General features: G+C 32.3%; 2 protein-coding genes across 4 annotated transcripts; both read right to left on the bottom strand.

Moving 5' to 3' along the window:
* Positions 1-3,402: 3,402 nt before the first annotated feature.
* LOC142551501 (uncharacterized) lies at positions 3,403-12,287 on the bottom strand. 3 transcript variants are annotated; one of them, XM_075660772.1, is made up of 2 exons: positions 11,103-12,287; positions 3,403-3,520 (listed from the first exon to the last, which is right to left on the bottom strand). In XM_075660772.1, exons 1-2 carry the CDS (start codon positions 12,084-12,086, stop codon positions 3,476-3,478), a joined length of 1,029 nt encoding a protein of 342 aa, XP_075516887.1. In that variant the 5' UTR covers positions 12,087-12,287; the 3' UTR covers positions 3,403-3,475. The 3 variants fall into 3 exon arrangements, with proteins under 3 accessions (XP_075516887.1, XP_075516888.1, XP_075516889.1); XM_075660773.1 differs by lacking the exon at positions 3,403-3,520 and adding an exon at positions 7,222-7,504; XM_075660774.1 differs by lacking the exon at positions 3,403-3,520 and adding an exon at positions 9,921-10,759 and having other exon boundaries at positions 11,103-12,286.
* Positions 12,288-15,229: 2,942 nt separating this feature from the next.
* On the bottom strand, positions 15,230-20,306 carry LOC142551500 (WD repeat-containing protein ATCSA-1-like). Its single transcript, XM_075660771.1, has 9 exons — positions 19,966-20,306; positions 19,110-19,370; positions 18,871-19,030; positions 17,817-17,995; positions 17,119-17,353; positions 16,446-16,600; positions 16,276-16,365; positions 15,503-15,574; positions 15,230-15,426 (listed from the first exon to the last, which is right to left on the bottom strand). The coding sequence occupies exons 1-9, from the start codon at positions 20,113-20,115 to the stop codon at positions 15,364-15,366; spliced, it is 1,365 nt and encodes a 454-aa protein (XP_075516886.1). The 5' UTR covers positions 20,116-20,306; the 3' UTR covers positions 15,230-15,363.
* Between the last annotated feature and the right edge of the window lie 568 nt (positions 20,307-20,874).

Below are 20,874 nucleotides of genomic sequence, written 5' to 3'. Positions count from 1 at the left end.
ATGGTAATAGGCTTGTAATGTAATTAAATATTAAGAATTGTCAAGTTGTTTGTTAAAATGTTTACCAACCCAAAAAAAAATCATCTTTGTGATACATATATCTTACCTGAACAAACCCGGCCTACGAAAAATATTTTTTTATATGTCAAAAATATTTTTTTCATTTCAGATATGGACTCGATAGATCTATCTCATGGATATATATCTGTGAGACCGTATCACAGAAAATCTACTTCATATTATTACTATATATGAAAATTGCCAAAAAAGAAGAAGAAATATTTCTCGATTTCTCATTAATATATGAGTAATCTTCATTTGAGACGGTCTCACATATACTAATGTGATCTATACTTAAAAGTGAAAATTAATATTTTTGACATATAAATTAATATATTTTATTGTTTATATCATTGATATCTATCTCACAAAATCGACATTTGAGATGACCTCATATGAATTTTTGTGTGTGTGTGTGTATATATATAAAGTGATATATATAATAATGTGATGGTATTTTTTTGAGTGTTTGGTAGTTGGAGATAACGAATGATAAGATGTGCTAGGATAAAATGATGTGAATGATAAATAATGTTAGCTAAAGTATTAAGAAGCAATCATCTCTTATCCTTAGCAAATACCATAAAGTCTGAGGTTATGTTTGGTTGGGTCGATAATCAGATCTTATCAAATGTTTAGTGGTAATTTTATGATTTAATTATTAAACTTACATTAATTATGTAATTAATCACCATCTTATCTTAAATTTAATCAATCAAATCAAGAATATTAATTAATTTAATATATTCAACATCATCCTCAAATATCTAAAAACAAAACTTTTATGACAACGGGTCAAGTTTAAATTAATTTGTGAGATAAATCTCTAACTCGACTCTATCCAAGAAAAAATATTATTTTTATCTCAAAATGGTAGATTCGTCTCACAAATATAGATTTGCAAGACAGTAGATCTACTCATATTTAAATAATCACAGTATTACTTATCCACGCTACCAAATTTTATTTTTATCAAACTACACAAATATTAGAGGACGGTCCACATAAATTTTTAATAGTTTTTTTTAAGGAAAAAACGAAATTAATAAAGTATTAAATGCATATATACAATTATAACTTGTTCTATTTTTTTTTTTTTGGAAAAAAATGGTACGATCTAATCGATTTTTTCTAATAGCCTTTATGGAGAATACTAATGAAAACTATAAAAACTATAACAAAAACTTGTGTGAGACGGTCTTACGGATCATATTTTGTGATACACATATCTTATTTGGGTCATCCCTAAAAAATACTACTTTTTATGTTAAGAGTATTACTTTTTATTGTGAATATCGGTAGGATTGACTCGTCTCACAGATAAAGATTCATGAGACCGTCCCACAAGAAACCTACTAAAAAACAATTAAATTACAAGAGTACGTGAAAACTAACTTAAATAAAGATGGAAGGCAAACATGGTTGGAGAGTCAAATTGGATGGGACATACATGTGAAGGAGACATCCAAAAGAAAAGAAAAGAGAAAAGAAATAAACGTACATGGTCCCATCCAACTAAGTTAATGCCAATCGATTCCTATCCAAATTCATCATCATCCAAAAACCAATGTAGGGTTTGCATTTGTTTGTGGAATCTACACATAGTGAGTGGGTAATGATAAGTAGAAAAGAAAGTAGGGACATGATTGTGTTTGAAAGAATCAGATTCGAATGGAATGTACATATTATGTACTCTTCTGGTCCCTCTTTTTCTCGTTGCCGCATATGCTACATGTCCTTCCCCTTTGCCTTACCACGGTCTAAATTCACATTATACAAATTGAGCGTATAAGAGTTGAGATACCATTTTTTGTTTGTCATATATGAATATGAGAATACCGATAAGACAACGAAAAATTCTTCGTTTTTGATTTTTTTTTTAATATAGTATTGGAAAACTGTCAAATTAGTCATGTATCTTGACATGTTTTAAGTTTAATTTTCTTCGGTGGTCTGTTTGTGATTAGTTTAATAAGTTTGGTTTTTTTTTTTCTTCCTTTAATTTTTTTTGGTTGACGTGATGTCGAATATATCAAATATCATATCAGCAATATCCAAGTGTCATGTTATCAACATAGTCTCTGTTATTAAATATGCTGAGTATTGTTGGAATGTTTTAGGCTTATTGAACAGAAATTAAGCAGAAAAGAAAGACGAAGAAAACTCGATCGAAAAAACGAGGATGAAACTTGCCCCTAAACGATGTGACCATGCATATGCATATTCCATGATATATAAAATTGTGTGAAACTGATGTACTTAAAATCTAAAATATAAGGGGTGAAATTTATTTTTTAGAAAACTAGATATATTTTGTTTTGTTTTTTTTTTTAGAAATCAGTACACAATCAATTTGCCCAATCGACCTGCCTTTTGTGGCCCATGGCTACTAAATTTGCATGGATGAGATAAATGGTGTCATGGCCCATGGGGAGGGCAAGTTGTGTTTACCCCATCATAACAGTGATTGGTCAATTGACAATATTTTAAAATTCAAAATTTATTTAAATATATAAAATTAAGTAACAGTCTTGTACTTATTTGTATATCTCTATTACTAAATATATTTCACTCAAAAAAAAAACCCCTCAACTAGCGATGAAATTTATAAAACTGTAGCTAATTTTAGTGAAAGTTTTTATCGACAGTTTTTATAAAAACCGTTGTTAAATTTATCGACAGATATTACAATTTTTTTAAAACCACTGCATTCATATATATCCATGTTTTATGTATAATTTTTGTCGCAATTTTCTAAATTAAATACCGTTGCAAATTCAAAATTTTAAAAACCGACTTGAGTTTACGAATAAAACCGTCGTTAGTTACCTATATAAAACCCCATCCCTTCATTTTTTTCAAAGATTTTTTGCTTCAATTTTAGAAGTTTGTGCTTCAACTAGGTTTTTTTCTATATATATTTTGTAATTATATGTTAGATGTACATATGTAATGTTGAACTTGCATGTCATATACATAGTTTATTGTTAACTAATATATTTTTTGATATGAAAATGTTGTATGTTAGAATATTTTTTATTGTTTTATTTAATTATATGTTATATTTAACTAGTTTATATAGATAAATGTATGTGTTATAATGTATTTCTTTATGTTAATTTGATAGTAATTATATAAATTTTACTTTATTGCACACTTTTACAATATATCATCATTTACAAATTTTAGTCGCTAACATTAATATTAATCTATTTAACGATTTACCTTTGTGTCATGCACGTGAAGGCGCAATGTATGCTGCGGATAGCACATATGCAGGTCGCAAAAACCCATATTTGTTGTAGTGGTTCTTGTTGGAACTTCGTACAATTTCCAGCCTTTATGACTCATCGGGCTTATCTTATCCTTAAGCTTTCCACATTCCTCCATTTCCTTGTGCTCTGAAATCTTGCATCTATTCATTTTCCAATTTAGACAATGGTAGCAGCTGCAAATACTTCTGAAATTGAAAGCCAGTATGTCTTATTGGAATAATTGTCGGAAACTAGCATTTTCTACGATAAATATAATTGCACATCAAGATAAATTACTGTTATACTAATTCCATCTCGGATTCTGAGAAGTGTTTGAATTAGTTAATAAAAGATTACAATATACTTTAATAACAACTTGGATTAACCATTTTCGTTAAATGATGACGTTTACAAATTAGTTACAATAAGAGCTCATTGTGAAGTTACACACAATAATTGTCCTACTAGGTAGAATAATGAAAATGCAGTGCTAGAGTGTTGGGATTCAATGATTGTGTTGGGTGCAATAATTGTCTCTGCTTGGTAGAGCGATCGAACCGTGGTGCTTGAGCTGCTGTGCGGTTTAAAAGATTTGAGTTGCAATATTACCACTAGCTATAGCTTTTGGTAAAGCGATCGGTCCTACAATTGGTATCAAAACCTAGGTCATGGGTTCGATTCCCATTGATTGCAAGAAGTGCAATTATTGGGAGGGAGATTGTTGGGTGCAATAATTGTCCCTGCTTAGTAGAGCAATCGAACCGTGATGCTGGAGCTCCTGTGCGGTTTAAAAGATTTGAATTGCATCATTACCACTGGCTATAGCTTTTGATAAAGCGATCGGTCCTACATATTGTTTTAATGAATGGAGCAATAGAAAAGTGGTGTTTGAACTGTTGTAAATTTTTAACAGATCTGAGTTGTATAGTCAAAATAATAGAGTATATTATAACAAATTATTATTTCTTGATGCTAATAAAAAAAACTATAATCATGTTTCAGAATGTATGTGTGAATCGAGAATATATTATAAAAAATTATATGATAATACTTTTAGAAAAGGATAGATGAACAAAAAGTTTCCTCAATCATTAAAAAATCCAAAGTCGTTTTTATTAATGGTAGGTACGAAGTAAGTCGAATAGAACAGTACTGCCAACAAAGTCGTGGTGTTATCAAAAGTTACATTTACAAAGTGTATCGCATCCACTGCAAATTTAATACAAACCTTATAAATTCATAAATCTATATTTTATTCAATAATTTAAAATGTTTTTAATGCATCTATTTTTATTTTTTGAAAAAAATAATATGCATCATGATATCAATTAGACTCCATGTGTGGTAACATTGTTTCTCTCTATAATTTCATTCCAAAAAGCCCATCTTGAATATTAGGATAATTATATTATATAATTCATAAAAAAGAAGAACCATATAAATTATACCTTTTTTTTAGCCTTTTCAAGCATGCGCCTCATCGCACTTCATTATTGGTACATTATTTTGTGAGGATGTGACTCGCTTCAATCAAATCATGAACGGGTTAAATTTTGACCTTTGGAACTTATGAATTCCATTGAAATTTGATAGTGTTGTATCCCACTTGGCATTTTCACAATTGTTCTAGGTTTCTCCAATATATTTTAGCTCAATTACATACAAAAAAGTAGATGTAAGAAGTCCATGTATCATTTTCAAACAAAATTAAGAGTGGACTTCTTGCTTTCTGATAAGTGTCTGAGTTGTGGAAAAATATGAGTGTTTATCTATATTTTTTTCTAATGAACATGTCACACAAGGTTCCCAATATGATTTACCAGTACACATATAAGGATAGCAACTACGAGTCCTAAAAAAATTAGTGGGCTTCACCGGGAATATTTCCTCTTTGAACATAATTCCATGGAATCCCCATTTCAAGTTTTCAACCTCATTATTTTAAGAAATCAAAGAGAAAGAGTGTAATTAAATGCAGAAGTCAAGCTACCATTAATAGCCATTAATAATTTAGCATATAGAATATCGAATCACCCGTAGGAAAAAGTGACACATATCAATTCACATAAGAAGAAAGATAAACGTGTAAGAAATGATGACGACCAGTGCCTATAAATTTTGACAAAATATGCGTACACCGCCTCAACTTCAGAAAATTGAGTCACGCATGCGCCTCTTCTTTTGACTCTCGGGCTTCCGATAAACTTATCAATGGTATGAGAAACGCCTCTAAATACCGATGATTGAGGTCTCTAAACACACACCTCATAAGAATAAAAATACATCATCTACAGAGAGTGTTGAATGCTTAAAAGACTTCAATCAGAGACCAACAGAAAACTTTCAAATTATTTAATGGCCGAAGAAAACACTCGATTCACTTCCGCATATTGTTTCATGTTTATATTTGCTGAAACTTGAATTTTTGAGAAAAATTCTAACATTTGATATCAGAGCCGTGATACATCTGCCTTGAAAATATTTGTTTTTCATTTTCTGAAAATTGGATATCGTGTAAGTTTTGCATAAAAACTTGAAGTTGAAGTCGGACATAATAACATTAAAAACTTACCTGAGAATTTTGTTCTTGCTTGTATTTTGAAGTTAGCGACTGACGTCTTGAAAATTGTATAAAATTTCTAAATTTGAAAAATAAAAAAAGAATTTTTGAGAGCAAAACATTTATGGAGAAGTTGCAGAAGAAAGCTTGAAGAAGGATTGTGACAATTGAAAGATATGATTGTATTAATCAATCACTCAGACAAACACATGCAATATATTGAATTTAAAAGTGAGCCCACACTTCAATTTGTCTTTTAATTGTGTCGGTAATGTTTCATTTTTTTTCTTTCAAAAAATATTAAATAAATAAATAAAAATAAATAAATAATAATTACTTTGTTATTAAGTCATATGTATAATTTGATATACATATAGCATTTGGTAAAATAATTTGTATACATTAAAATAATTCTAAAGTTTATGAATAATTAAATTTGTGTATAAAAATTTTATTTTGTTAAAGATTCACATAAACGTGGATAACTAAAGTGAATAATAATTATAAGGTGACATGAGAAAACATGATCTGGATGAGTTCTTTATAGATCGGTTTAAAATACATTGACTAGACACTGGTCTCCTTGAGGAACGTTGATCTATCTAGGAGTTAGGTATTTAAAGGACCTTAGTCCTACCTATCTTCCCCGGGAGCACTCTTGGAAAGTGTTGATTGCGTTACTAAATAATTATTATATAAATCATTGAGTAAAGCCAAAATTTTGTTTAGTGAATCGTATAATTTTAAATAACTGAGGAATAACCACAACATCCTTGATTATGAAAAATTATGCATTAAATGGATTTGAATCACATAATGGACATCAATTGTAATTAATTATATAAATATAATAAATTTTGCTCCACATGGATTTTTATTATATTTATAAAACTATTTAGATTAAAATATCAAAATTATATTTTTCTTAATTTACCCACATGAGTTAAGGAAAAATACATTTTGATAGGTTTATCATAAAGTTCCAGAAAAATCTTATTGAATTATAATATTAGGCCACATGCAAATTTTATATCACTAGATTTTTAATTATTTACATTGGTAAAACATGATTTTTCCTCAAAATTTTAAAAATAATAAGCATATTATTTTTTTATGCAGTTATGTAACCTGCGAGTTTTTTTGATATGAAATGTGACATTCCCGAACTAAAGAGCGATAATTATAAAATATGGAAAGAAAAAATTCTTCTTCAATTAGGGTAAATGCATATTGATTATACTATACAGAAAGACGGACCATCTACTATTACTGAAAACAACATTCATAATGATGTTGATCTTTATGAAAAATGGGAGCGATCTAATCGACTATGCGTAACGTTCGTAAAGACCAAAATCTCTGCTGGTATGCGTGATTCTGTCGATCAGCATAATAATGTCAAAGAATTACTGAGGGCTATTGATGAACATTTTCAGTCTTCAGATAAAGCACATGTCAGCACCCTAATTATGGAATCCTCTTCATTAAGGCTCACCAGTGTGAGAGGTGTGCGAGTGCACATAATGAAAATGCGAGATATAGCGGCTCGACTAAAGATACTTGAAATGAAAATGTTTGAGACTTTTTTCGTGTACTACATTTTTTGCACTCTTCCACAACAATATGAACCCTACAACACACACAAGGATAAATGATCAATCAATGAATTAATGATCATGTGTGTTCAAGAGGAAGGAAGGTTGTTAATGGAAACGAGTGACAATTTTTTTATGACTATACAAGAAAAGTATAAGAAGCAAACCAAAGTCAAGGGAAAAAGTGAAATGAATAATTCAACCCCAACATGATATTAAAGAATCCAGGTGTTTCTTCTGTAAAAAAGGCATGACACATGAAGAAGGATTGCAATTGATTAAAAGGATTGTCTTGAAAAGAAAGGTATTCTTATTTCATTTGCTTGTTATAAATCTAATATGGTTGATATGATTTATAACACATGGTTGATTGATTCTGGTTCTATAATCTATGTTACAAACACCTTGCACGGTATGCAAAACCTAAGGAAACCTCAAAGGAAATGAGCGGAACATCTATTCAGGAAACAAGATGTCTTCGCATGTGGAGGCTATTGAGACTTGCTGCCTTATATTGCATAGTGATTTTATTTTAAAATTGAAAAAGACATTTTATGTTCCTAGTTTTTCTAGGAATTAATTTCAGTTTCAAATCTTGTACCTCTTTGTTTTTCCTTTCAGTTTTTGGATAAATCAATAAATTTATTTTATAAATCAAATATTGTTGGAAATTTTACAATGATTGATGGTCGTTTCTCTGTTTATTTACAAAATAATAACACCACTATGCAAGTTCAGAGAGGTATTAAAATATGTGTTATAAATGAAGATTCCTCAATGTTGTGGCCCAGGAGATTGAGACACATATCCATAGAGAGGATTAAAAGATTAGTGAATGATTGAGTACTTAGTACTTTAGATTTTACTGATTTTGAGACTTGTGTGGACTGCATAAAGGGAAAGCAGATCAATAAGTCTAAAAAAAGTGCCAAGAGTAGTACATAAATATTAGAAATCATACATTCAGATATTTGTTGTCCAGATATGGATATGCAAAGTCCGAAATACTTCATATCTTTTATTGATGATTACTCACGATACATGTATATCTACTTGCTTCATAACAAAAACGAAGCACTTGAAGCATTAAAGGTTTTTAAGGCTGAAGTGGAGAAACAATATGAAAACATATTAAGATCGTGAGAGCTGATAGACGTGGAGAATATTACGGTAAATACACTAAAAATGGACGGGCATCTGGTCCGTTTGCGAAGTTTCTTCAAGAACACGATATTGTTGCCCAATATACTATGCCTGGTTCTCTGAACCAAAATGTCGTAGCTGAGAGGAGAAACCGAACGTTATTGGACATGGTGAGGAGCATGTTTAGTAGCTCAGAACTTCTTAAATCCTTGCGAACTGAAACTCTTAAGACATCTGTGTATATATTAAAACGAGTTCCAATTCAAGGTGTCCAAAAGACACCATTTGAATTATTTAAAGGTTGGAAATTAGTATTAATTCACATGTAGATTATTTTCATTCGCCAAAATTATTAGGTATAAATATTTTTTATTGTTTAAAAATTAATAAATTGGGTAATTTTGTCCCATGAACAAGGATAAGTTGATGATATATTATCCATCAAATGTATTAAATAATATATTAAATTATTTGATTTTTCATTCATGTTTTATAATTTTTTTAAATGAGTTTTTTATATGTTTTTTTTTGGAAAATAAAAAAGTATTAAAGTAATTTTCCCCAGTTGAGAAGGGTACTACTTAAAAAATTATTATTTATCACACCTTTATTTGTTTGTGACAATCATAAAGAAACAAATAAACAAAATATTGATAGAATTATTTCCTTATCATAAACTAAACACAACCATAGAGTTATGTTATTCTGGGCACGACTAGATGGACAATTAGGAGTAGCTCTCTTGTGAGACGGTCTCACGATCTTTATTTGTGAGACAGACCAACTCTACCGATATTCACAATAAAAAGTAATATTATTAGCATAAAAAGTAATACTTTTTCATGGATGACCTAAATAAAAAATCCGTCTCACAAAATACAACTTGTTAAACTGTCTCGATCACATAAATTTTTGCCATTATGAATGCCACAAAATGATTGTACAAACATCTTGTGGTATTTCACTTCTCATGGGCGTTGCCCAACAAAATTTATCGCGCTTGAAAAATATAATTATAATAACATATAATGAGCCTACGGTCGTTGAAAAATAAACCAGGCCATCGGGCAGTTTTCCCGTGTTGATCCTAACATGTAAAAAATTAAATTTCAAGATGATTTCTCTTTTTTTTTTACTAAAAGTTTCAGAAAAATTTTAAATAAGTTTTTTTTAAAGTAAAAAACAACAGAGCCTTACCAAGTGCTACATACAACTATGCACATTCGTATGATATAAACGAGAATTTGTATGAACAGCACTATAATTAACAAGATAAAAATCGAAAGAATCATATATAGTAACCGATTTGGTCCGTCGATGTAATCCCACACTATTACATCTAAATATTGAGACCGTATGAATTTGCACTGTCCAAGCTGATTGGAGACGCCAGAATAGTAAACAAAACAAACAACTATCTTGTTGGGCTACTTTCTAGTACCATTGGGACAAAGTAGAGACCAACCCATAATAGAATAATAAAGGTCATCATATTCTGTCGTTGCTCTCTTTTTCTAGTAATATCAATACAATTAATCTGATCTGTTTACACTTAGTTTATTGACCACTAATGCTAATCTAACAAACATTTAGATGGCCGTATTGGTTGTATCACTTGATATCGTTCAGCTGCATTAACTTGATACAATTATTATGTCCATGGTGAACAACCCCACAAAGGGAACCTATTGTCTGGAGATAATTTTAACTATTGATTTACAAGAACTGTGCAGGCAGACAGGTAGACATTATTGCCTTAGATTCACTAATTTTTATAGTTTGTGGCAATAATTGTGATCTAATAGTAATTAGTATAAGCATTATATATCAACACCAATCTAAGAGGTGTGCTTTAGCCTTTTTACTACCCGTAGGGTTGGGCTGCACACTTGGCCAATATGTGAGATCACTGAACTATCAAACTAACTAATAATATAGTAAAATCCTCGAGATAGATTTATGATCAAGTTACAAACTTTGCACGGTTCCAATTCTAATTTTGGCCTTATTTTCCTATCTTCAGGAATCGATACCAAACTGTAAGCTCTTGGTTTCGAGATTGGCTTTACGATCAAAACCGAAAAACAGATGTGATCTTCGCTTTGGGAATTGTTTTGATTTCATTCAACATGCCAACTCCGGTGGGTCTAAAAAACAATAAATAAATACGGGATTCTGATCCGATAAAAAATTTGGCAATGAAAATAAATTTAATGATGCTTTTATCTCATTAAATTTGAAATTTTCACGAGGTAGTAAGCCCATTTTTTTTCAGAGAATTTATTTGTTCGTTAACTTTTGTAAACATTTTAGCAAATTTACAAAAAACATGGATAATATTTGCAAGTAAACATATAAATGACCAACAAATGGTGAACATGAGATCTTGAGCTGACTTTAAGATATATTTTGTTGAATTAACAAATATAGTTGGCTCCGAATAATCAAATGTTACTAGGAAATAGGAGAGAAAAGTTTTCGTTTTTTTACCTTATGTTTTGTCCGACTGGTCCCAGTCTGCGACAAAGCGATCAAGGGGGGAATGGCTCCTTCGCGGGCCACCATGGTACGATACGCGACGCAATCCTCGCACAACTGTGACAGTATGGACACCGCAATCTCCTTCTGCCGTCGTGTCCCCACTTCAACTATCTCCACCAGCACTGGAATCCCACCTTCCTCCACCATCTCCGCCCTAGCCTCCACCACAGACACCAGCAAGCTCAACACGTATGCCGATTTATCCACCATGTTCGAAGCAAAGTCCGACATCATCTCCACCAAAGGCTTCATTATTCCCGCCTGCACAGCCTTCAGTGTGTTTTCCTTCACCGAGCACAGCGAGAACAGCGCCGTGCACGCGTCTTTCTTCCCTCTCAAACTCCCGGTCTCGAGCAAGTTCACCAGCGGCGGAATCGCACCGGATTTCCCGATCTCGGTTTTGTTCTTCTCAATTTGCGACAGTCTGAGGAGTGCGCAGGCGGCGTTTTCTTTGGCAGTTGAAGTACCGAAATTCAGCGCGCGGACTAAACGTTTAATCGCCCCGGATGAAGCGATTTCTTCCTTATTCTCGTCGCATAGAGATAAATTCAGAATCGCGGTGACGCCGTATTCCTGCAACTGAGGATCGTTCGACGAAATTAACGAAATCAGCGGCTTAATCGCCCCAGCTTCGGCAATTCTAATTCTGTTATCAGCTTTGTTCTTGGCTAGGAGACGAATTTCCATAGCTGCTTTCTTCTGTTCATCGATGTTGGTCGAATCAAGAGCGGAAACGAGATAGGAGATGAGCTCATCGGAGTTATCTGTGGCGCAGGCAACAAAGAGATGGCGACTGTAGGCGGAGGCGGTCGTAAACTCCCCGGATCTATCACTGCTACATTCACTGAAGGCAGAGCAATCACCATTTACAAGGCTATGATCGAACTCCTGCCCCTTGTAGGGAAAGCTCGATCCAACGGAATCAGAATCCATCACCACGAGAATTATTCAGTTCAAATCAAATCAACTCCGGTGTCATATAGGAAAAATCGCTATACCTTCAACAAAGGACGGCGTTTTGATTGGACCGAAGAAGGTTCGATTGAGTTGAAGTGAGGAAGAAGCGGAGAATAAAACAAAAAAAGGGAGCGATCATCGAGAAACGACACGTGGATAACCGTGGACAATCAGCACGTGCGAGCATCTGTTAATATCACTAATTGCATCCGTTTTCACGTATAAATCTAATCGTCCAAACACCATGGTATCAATGATAAAAATTTGCATCAGATGATCTCATGAGTCGTATTTATGAGACAGATCTTTTATTTGAATCATTCATAAAAAAAATATTACTTTTTATATTAAGAAAATTAGTTTTTGTTGTGAATATCGGTAGGGTTGGCTCATCTCACAGAAAAAAATCCGTGACACTGTATCACAAAAGATCTACTCATTTGAGATGTTTACAACAGACACGATATAGTATTTATATTGTATGAAATATATGATCTTAAAAAATTCTCAAGTTAAATAATACGTAAACAAATTGATAAAAAGTTATATTTTTTTAAAATAATATTTATGTTCTGACTCAATAGCAGAAAGCTAACTATTATTTTAGATCCGATTATGTATTATAAAGTATCATTCACTTCATGACTAAAATTTATTTGCAGTTATTCTAAAAGTTTTTTTTAAAAAAATAATAATCGGGAACTTTATGTTTTTAGACGTACAAATTTTTTTAAGAAGTCAATAATATTTGAAAACAAATTGATTTTTTATTTTAAAATTAATCATTTAAAATTAGCCAACAAATAGTTTAGACAAAAACTTGTGTGAGACGGTCTCATGGGTCGTATTTTGTGAGACAAATATCTTATTTGGGTCATCCATGATAAATTATTATTTTTAATGTTAAGAGCCTTACTTTTTCACAGATAAAGATTCGTGATATTCTCTCACATTAGACCTATTCAATAGTTAATGCCTCTAAGTGAAATCCAACTATTTTTTAGTAAGAAGAAAGCATATGTAAGTGATTTCGTGTGGGCATATGCTCTTTTCGTAATTTAAAAAAACAACATAGTCTAAATTTTATTTATAATTTTTTACAAATAATAGTTTTATTTAACTTATTATGGTGTATTCGTCTACTTTAGCGCATCTACATTTTAAAGAAAAATATAATAATGAGATTAACATGAAGAGTATGGAAAGAAAAGTGCACATTTAATGTTAATTAAACATCGCATTAATTTCATTTATTATTAGTTGGACTCCATTTTCCATTTCCTATTTTGTATAAGAAATATTGTCTTGTTCTCTATATATTTGATATTTACCTTTCTATATATATTAAAAAAAAATTAAGTTTGATAATAGAGATAAATGTCAAATACATAAAATATAAAGAATATAAATAAAATTAACTCGTCTTTAATTGGGTCTCAGTTCCGACTAGATTAAAAATTCTAATTGAATCGAATTGGTTTTTTAAAAAACGATATTCAGAATCAGGTCTATGTTCGGGTTCTAAAATGATTTGTATCATCAATTTGTTGTTGCATTTCAATTATGATGAAAAAAGTTAATTGTAAAATAATTTATTTATTATTTAAATTATTAACATTATTTTGAATAGTATTTATGTAGGAAATATGTGGTAAATTAAATATTTAATTTCTTAAAATAAATATAATCTTCACGACTCCACTTTATCAATAATGATAACTTGTGGTTCTAAATTTAATAAATAATATATTTAAATTTAGTATTCTATTTGGTAAATAATATGTTTAGGTATATACTGATCGAAATTTTTTTAAAAAAATTTATTCCAATCGATTCGGTTATATTACATCCCAAAATCGGTCCAATCTAGTGAGATGCCTACATATAGAAAGCTCTATGAGAATTCGATACTAAACCGGAAACCAATAAAGAAGATAAAAAGTGGTCCGCATATCTTTCATGATATTGTTTTAGAGACGGGTTGAATATTAAGAAAAAATAATTTTTTTAATATAAGAAGTAATTTTTTTTCACAAGTGACACGAATATAATATTTGTCTCACAAAATTGACCCGTAAAATCGTTTCACATGAGTTTTTGTGTTGTTTAAATTAAATACAATCCAGTTTCCAAAAACAACAAATTCTTAAATGTTTGGAATGATATCTCATTTTGATACTCAAGATTCAATTACAACAACCTTATTAATTAAACAAACTTATATATGTTCGATTATATTTTTAATATTTTTTTAAGAGTAAATTTTAAAAAATGAACCGAGGAAAATGAAAGAGTGTTTTTCGCTTTAGATATTTATATGTTTGGAACATCGGCCTGCAATGCGAGTGGGTTTCGGGTTTGTTTCATCCTACTCGTGCAACCTGCACGGGCAATGAACGGCCCGGATCACTCCACATGAGTGATCCGGGCCCACCTCCATGTAAAAAAAAAAAAAATTGACTCGAAAAAATCCGAGCCGTTGGATCGACCCCTGCAGGCAGTGCCCGCAGGGGTAGGGCCGACCGAACCGTGGTTTCGTGTCACTTCTTGTTTGTGTCATGGGAAGAGTTCACCCTTCTTTAAGACATTGTCCGCAACGTAAATTCAATGTTCATTGTTGTCTTATTTTATTTTATGTGAGATTAAACAATGAACTTTATATTTTTAGAACAATGATAATTGTTGGATTTTCAGAAACAGACCAGAATGAGATTATCATATATGAGAAATAGTCTTTTTACCTTGAGATTGTCTGCTTCATTCCTTCATTTTAAGGACATGATCCTCAACTTTAACATCAACATATCACCTTCTTTCAAATAAAAATTAAAATAATAGTATGACCATAAAATTAATATTTCATTAATTAATTATAATAACAGTAAAATAAGAAGCTGATAAATATAAAAAAGTTAATAGAGAAATTTTTTGGGGTCAAATATATTAAAAAAGCATTTACAAGAAAAACGACTAAAAAAATGTTCATTTTAAAAAAATATAATGTTCATGCTAAAAATAATAAAAACTTTGTTTCTACCATATTCGAATATAAAATAGAATTTTCTTTTTCGAAAAAAAGAAGAAGAAAACTTAACAAATTAATTGTCTTCAGAAAACACTTCTCATAGCCAAGAATTTCTGTTCTAATATAATCTTTCTATCTAATTATACAAATGTCTAAGCCAAACACTGAAGACCTTTAATACTGCGTATGTACAAGGAGAAAACAAAGACCAATATAAATAAATAAACCTCAGTCACTCCAGTTATCCCGATCAACTGCATCAGCTGTTTGTTGCCCTTTCCTCCATTCATCCTGCATTTCCAATCAAAATAAGGTTGGGATTGCAATAGCACCGGGAATATGGAACGTTCAATTTTTGAAAACATACCATTTCATCAGAATTGAATTTTGATGGAGACCAGACGAGGATTTGTCTATCGTTACCACCAGTGAATAACTCCTACAACAACGCAGAGACCGAATTATTAATTTCTTTCCCAATGACTGATCGAGATGTATCCAGGGAAAATAATAATAACACAGCCGACATTTGAGAAACAATACTTTTCACAGCAGAATACAAACGCAATGATCATCCAGATACTCTTGCAAGCATGAAACAAATTCTACACAATAGTCAAACTCCTATACTACATAACCAAGAGTGTGTTTGGTTCGAAAAACCAACAGAGTAAAAGCACTTTTTTAAAAAAGTGTTTTCTCGAAAAATACACAGTTTAGTTACAAAAGTTGTTTTGGAAAAGCACTTAAACATTGTTCTTTTAAAAGTTAGAATTTCTTGCTTTTTGGCTTCTGTTTCTATTTAAAAATAAAAACAAAAGCATTTTTTAACATTAATCCAAACACCAAATGAAACTAGAAAGGTCTTAGATGATCCTAAACCAGTAAAGTTATTATCCACGCCTATAGCATGGCTAAGGATGACAGAGCAGTAGGAATAATTCCTTTCTGCGAATATTACCAATCAACAAGTTCTAACTAGAGGACAGTCCATCCCTGGGTGCTTTTTAAAGCGCTTTTTCTGGTTAAGGCCCTGCGGCTATTCTGTATGTTTGTGCTCTTTACTTTTAGGGATGGTGAATTGCATAATGTGGGTGTGGGGATGGGAAGAGGAGGGGGGAGAGAGAGAAAGAAACGAACATGATCTTGTGCATTGTACCAACAGCAATTGACATTTTCATAATGGCCACGGAATGTCCCCTTTGTTTGACCAGACCACATGTCGAAGACCTAAGAAATTGAGAGCATATATTATACAAAATATTTGACAAAAAAGATACTGTCACAGTAGAATGAGAGAAGAAGTATACTTTCACCGTGGTCATGCATGGAATAAAAGCGAGAGCTGAATCATGAGATACAGCCATCTGTATAGCTTTCGTGCTTTGTAACCGTTTAGTTTCAAAGTTTACAAGTGTATTACATCGAGATTCTATATCCCATAACTTCAGCCGCGAATCAGAACCTGAAAGTCAAAAGTGTTAAGAAGAATTATCGTCCATCATAATACATTTAGTTATTTAAATTTGGCACCTAGCACTGTATATCCAAAATGGAACTTCAATGACTAGCAAGAGCCATGTGCAAAAATCTAAGCCAGTCCAAATTAGGAAGGAAAGGAAGACGAATCGAAGCATTACCGTCAACCTAAAGTTGTGCTACTTTCTCCATATCAAACTGGTCAGAAAGCAATGTATTGGAGTAGACCTCATGAAAATGGACTTTTGAGAATACAATCTAACTAAACATAGATCAAGCTTTCTCATGTCCACATCACACGAGAAAATTGCGTGACACATCATATCACGGAAGTTAGCACAATATTTTTTATTCTTTAAGTTCGAGAAGTCTTTACAGACACTATACAAAAAATTTTAAAAATTTTGAGTGAAAATTCCAAATAAAAATTATGAATCATAGGAAAAAAACAGTAAAAACGAGGAAATATGATAAAACTCAGCTTCAATGTGTAGTAAATTCAACCTGCAGTAAGAAGATACATGCCATCATTGGTCCCCTTTATTCCAGTTACAACACCATAATGGCCCGTGGCACGATCATGACTTGATAGCATTCCAGGATGTAATCGCTGTTTTGAGGTTTTCACATCACTTGAAACCCTCCCAGTTGAATAGAGCTTCAAAGCATTTCCATTGGGTACTTTTCTCTGAGGTGCTCGGACTTTTTCATTTGAACTTTGTCCTGCCAATGAAGATTTCTACCCAAGAGCAAAAAGATCACGAGGTAAATAAAATTTCACAGTTACAACTTACAAGACTCACCATATCTGTGGGTGCAAAAAGAATATAGTGCATGTAAAGCTTTTGCCAAGACAGTATTTTCATACCCAAGACCGCACAGGAACCAGGAAAAGATTTGGAAAAGTTCTGTTTCATTCTGCTATAACATTCTCTAACTTGATGATCACAGTCAAGCAAAAGACTATCCTATATGTGAAATTTAACTAATTTCCTTTTCTATGAACAATTTTCAGTTCAAAATTATACACTTATGTTAAGACTTCCAAACAAACTAAATTTCATGGTGTCTTAAAAAAATAGCATAAATCTAGAAACAAGAAAAGGATAACAATGTCGACCATCTCATTATTCAGGCTAAAATTAGGCATCTTACAACACGTACATCAATTGCTTCACATATTTGTTCTAGAAAACAGGAACCTTATTAGTTGTCATACGTGATAGCAGAGGTGGGCGTCTTCCAAGCTGAGAACGGGATTGATCTAAAATGCAAAAGCATCCAGCACGCCTGATGTCCCAAAATCGTATAGCACCATCGCATCCTCCAGTTACCAAAACCCACTCACTGGAAGTAGACCACTCCAATGACATTACACCATCTATAATAACAACCAATTATAATAAATAAAGATCCATCACAACATATCAAATGCACGAATTTCCTACAAGCTCGACCAACAAATTGGTATTCTCAACAAACTAAACTGATTTTCTATTCAGCACAAAATTGAAAGAAGAGCAAGAAATATCTAGCTGGTGGCAGAAATAAAGAGAGTGAAACACAATTAGCATTATTGTGATCTTAAGGAAATAGAAAGCAGCGTTAGAACATAAGAACAGAAGCTATTATGCATTTACCTTTCCTTGGTATTCATGCTGGCATAGTCTAATCATGTCAAGTAGGAAATTTCAGTCTACCAAAATACGAAAACGCAACTCAGGAAATTTTCAGGATTGAGAAAAACATCATTTAAAATCATATGTAAAATCTCGGTCGCCAATTGAGCAACCCGAATAACGCTCTACTGGCTAGTTCTTCATTTCTAATAAGAAAAAACTTTAGAACAAATGCTTATCATTTTAGTAAAAACTAGAGTTGTTGGTAACACACAACTAAATATAAAGCAGCTCAAACAGTGTGTATCAACCGCTCTAATGAAGGAAACACATGCTGCTTCCTAACTACCCCCTTCAAATAATTGCACCAACTTGCACAAACAACATCCATACATTACGCTCCCGTTGAACTCGAAAGTTAATGCCAAGAAGATATTTTGAAATGTAACATCAGAATGCTATCACGGAATCTGACTAACTTTTATTTTTTGTAAGTTACCAGATTCGTATAAGTTAATGGCACAAAAATATAAAAAAGAACTTAAATGGGCAGAGAGACAAAATCAAGAAGACTATGAGGCATACATATAACTACCTCATATATGTACGACAAGGTGATGTGCAACTATTTACATACCACGATGACCTGATAATGTGTGGGCAAATGCACCAGAGGCTATATCACATAAACGAACTTGGACATCCTCAGTTCCAGTAGCAATTAACATGTGAGATCTTGCTTGTGGAGACATAGCAATTTTATAAACCTTTCCAGGCATTTTGAAATTCTGTACAACCTGTATTAGAAATTTTAATTAACGCAAGATTAAAATATTTTTTCCTTTAATCCAAAGATACACAAGAAACAAGACTTACTTGTGTGGTATTTGTATCCCAGACATTAACATGATGATCATAAGAACCAGTTACGAACAATCCTGTGTCAATTGGATACCAAATGGCTGAAGATACAGCATATTTGTGTCCATTCTCATGCTGCTTGTTAATGACAAATACTGACTTGTGCTTCGCAATCAGGCCACCCCCCTCATAGTTTGTTGCGCGTTGAACATCATAAACAGCAACAGTTGCATCTGCTGCACCAGCCAGTAAATATCTACCCTCCGTCAAATCAACCTGATCTTGAATTTCAAGAAGGCCACGTTTTTTAAGGAAAAAACATAGTAATACACCAAATCACGAAGATATTTCTGCTCAAAGAGGCAACATCTATGCAGCATAAGTATAATTATACAAATTGAAGCAACAATACAAGTGAGAACCTAATGTAACTCGTGACTCACCATATAAGCACTTTAAGAGAAGGATTAAAAAAATCAAACGTGATACTCAACTGAAACAACGTAAGAATTTTGGGGCAAAACACATGGGCTCTATGTTTCTATTAGATTCAGTTGAGTAAAATAATAAGGGCCAGACCAATCATAGCGATTTCACAGCCATAAAATTTTAAAGGCCCTCAAATCTGCAGGAAAACCCAAATATAAGGCAGAAAAAATTCAGCATATATCTCAGTTTAGTGGGTGTAAATCATAAAGCACCAATGCCCCGAAAACACAAGAAACAATAGCAGCAACCGGCTTCTAACAACATTATCATCGGATTAAACAACAAACCTTAAAAATGACAACATAATCACCAACAGTTGTTCAGATAAGTATCAAATCAAAGAAGAAGGGGAAAAAACCCCAACTGAGGCGTGAGAAAGGACCTGAAGAGAATCGACGGAGCCACGATGAGAGGAGACGATTTCCTTGTAATTGGAGAGTTGAATGGATGAAATTCGAGCGGTGGCAATACGATTAACGAATGAATTAGGGCGAAGGTTACCGAATTCTCTGTCTCTAGTCTCCTTCCACATCTTCCTCGCATCTTCGATCTGCTTCTCCCCACCACTGAAATAATTTCCGCTACCAGCTGATTGAATCAGCCAAGAGAACTGAATCCACAAACGCACAGCCGACTATTTATCAATAGTAAATGTTTTGTTTAATTTACCAACAGTTTCTTCACCATCTCCATGAAAGCTCAGAAATTACAGCGAAAAGCTAGAAAGCTGCATTTTATATTTAACAATAATAATAATAAATAAATAAAAATAAAAAATAAATAAATATGTGGCTGGCTTTTGTCCTCCCAATTCGATTTGCTGTCGTTGATATCTGATATTTCTATGAATATTCAATTTACATTCAAATATTAAAAACTCGGACGTATGATTTAATGATATACAAACACTGTTTTTTACGGTGAAAATTTTTGTAATTTATTGAGAAAGTGAAATGTCTTTGATTATAAAATCGGCAAATTGCACATAAATTCCTATTGGGGTTCTGAACTTTACGGTCAGTATCCAATAGTTATTTTATTTATATTCAATGCCTGACAAATTGTATTTGTATGTTAAAACTCCCCAATGAAGAGGCAAATACCGAATTACCCTCCTATTTAATTAAAACCCATTACTACTCTCCTTTATATTATATCTTCTCTCCCTTCTTCTTCAGAGCTTGTTCGGCCGAGTGAGAGGAAATCACGACATCAACTGAGACGCAGCAAATGGGGAGAAAAAAGGCGACAAACAAATCTGCAGAAGCTAGCACCTCGAATAAATGTCGAA

Source organism: Primulina tabacum, chromosome 7, assembly GCF_025594145.1.
Source record: "Primulina tabacum isolate GXHZ01 chromosome 7, ASM2559414v2, whole genome shotgun sequence".
NCBI lineage: Eukaryota > Viridiplantae > Streptophyta > Magnoliopsida > Lamiales > Gesneriaceae > Primulina > Primulina tabacum.
Note: the sequence above shows the minus strand (reverse complement) of the source record. Positions and strands in the feature narration are given on the sequence as shown.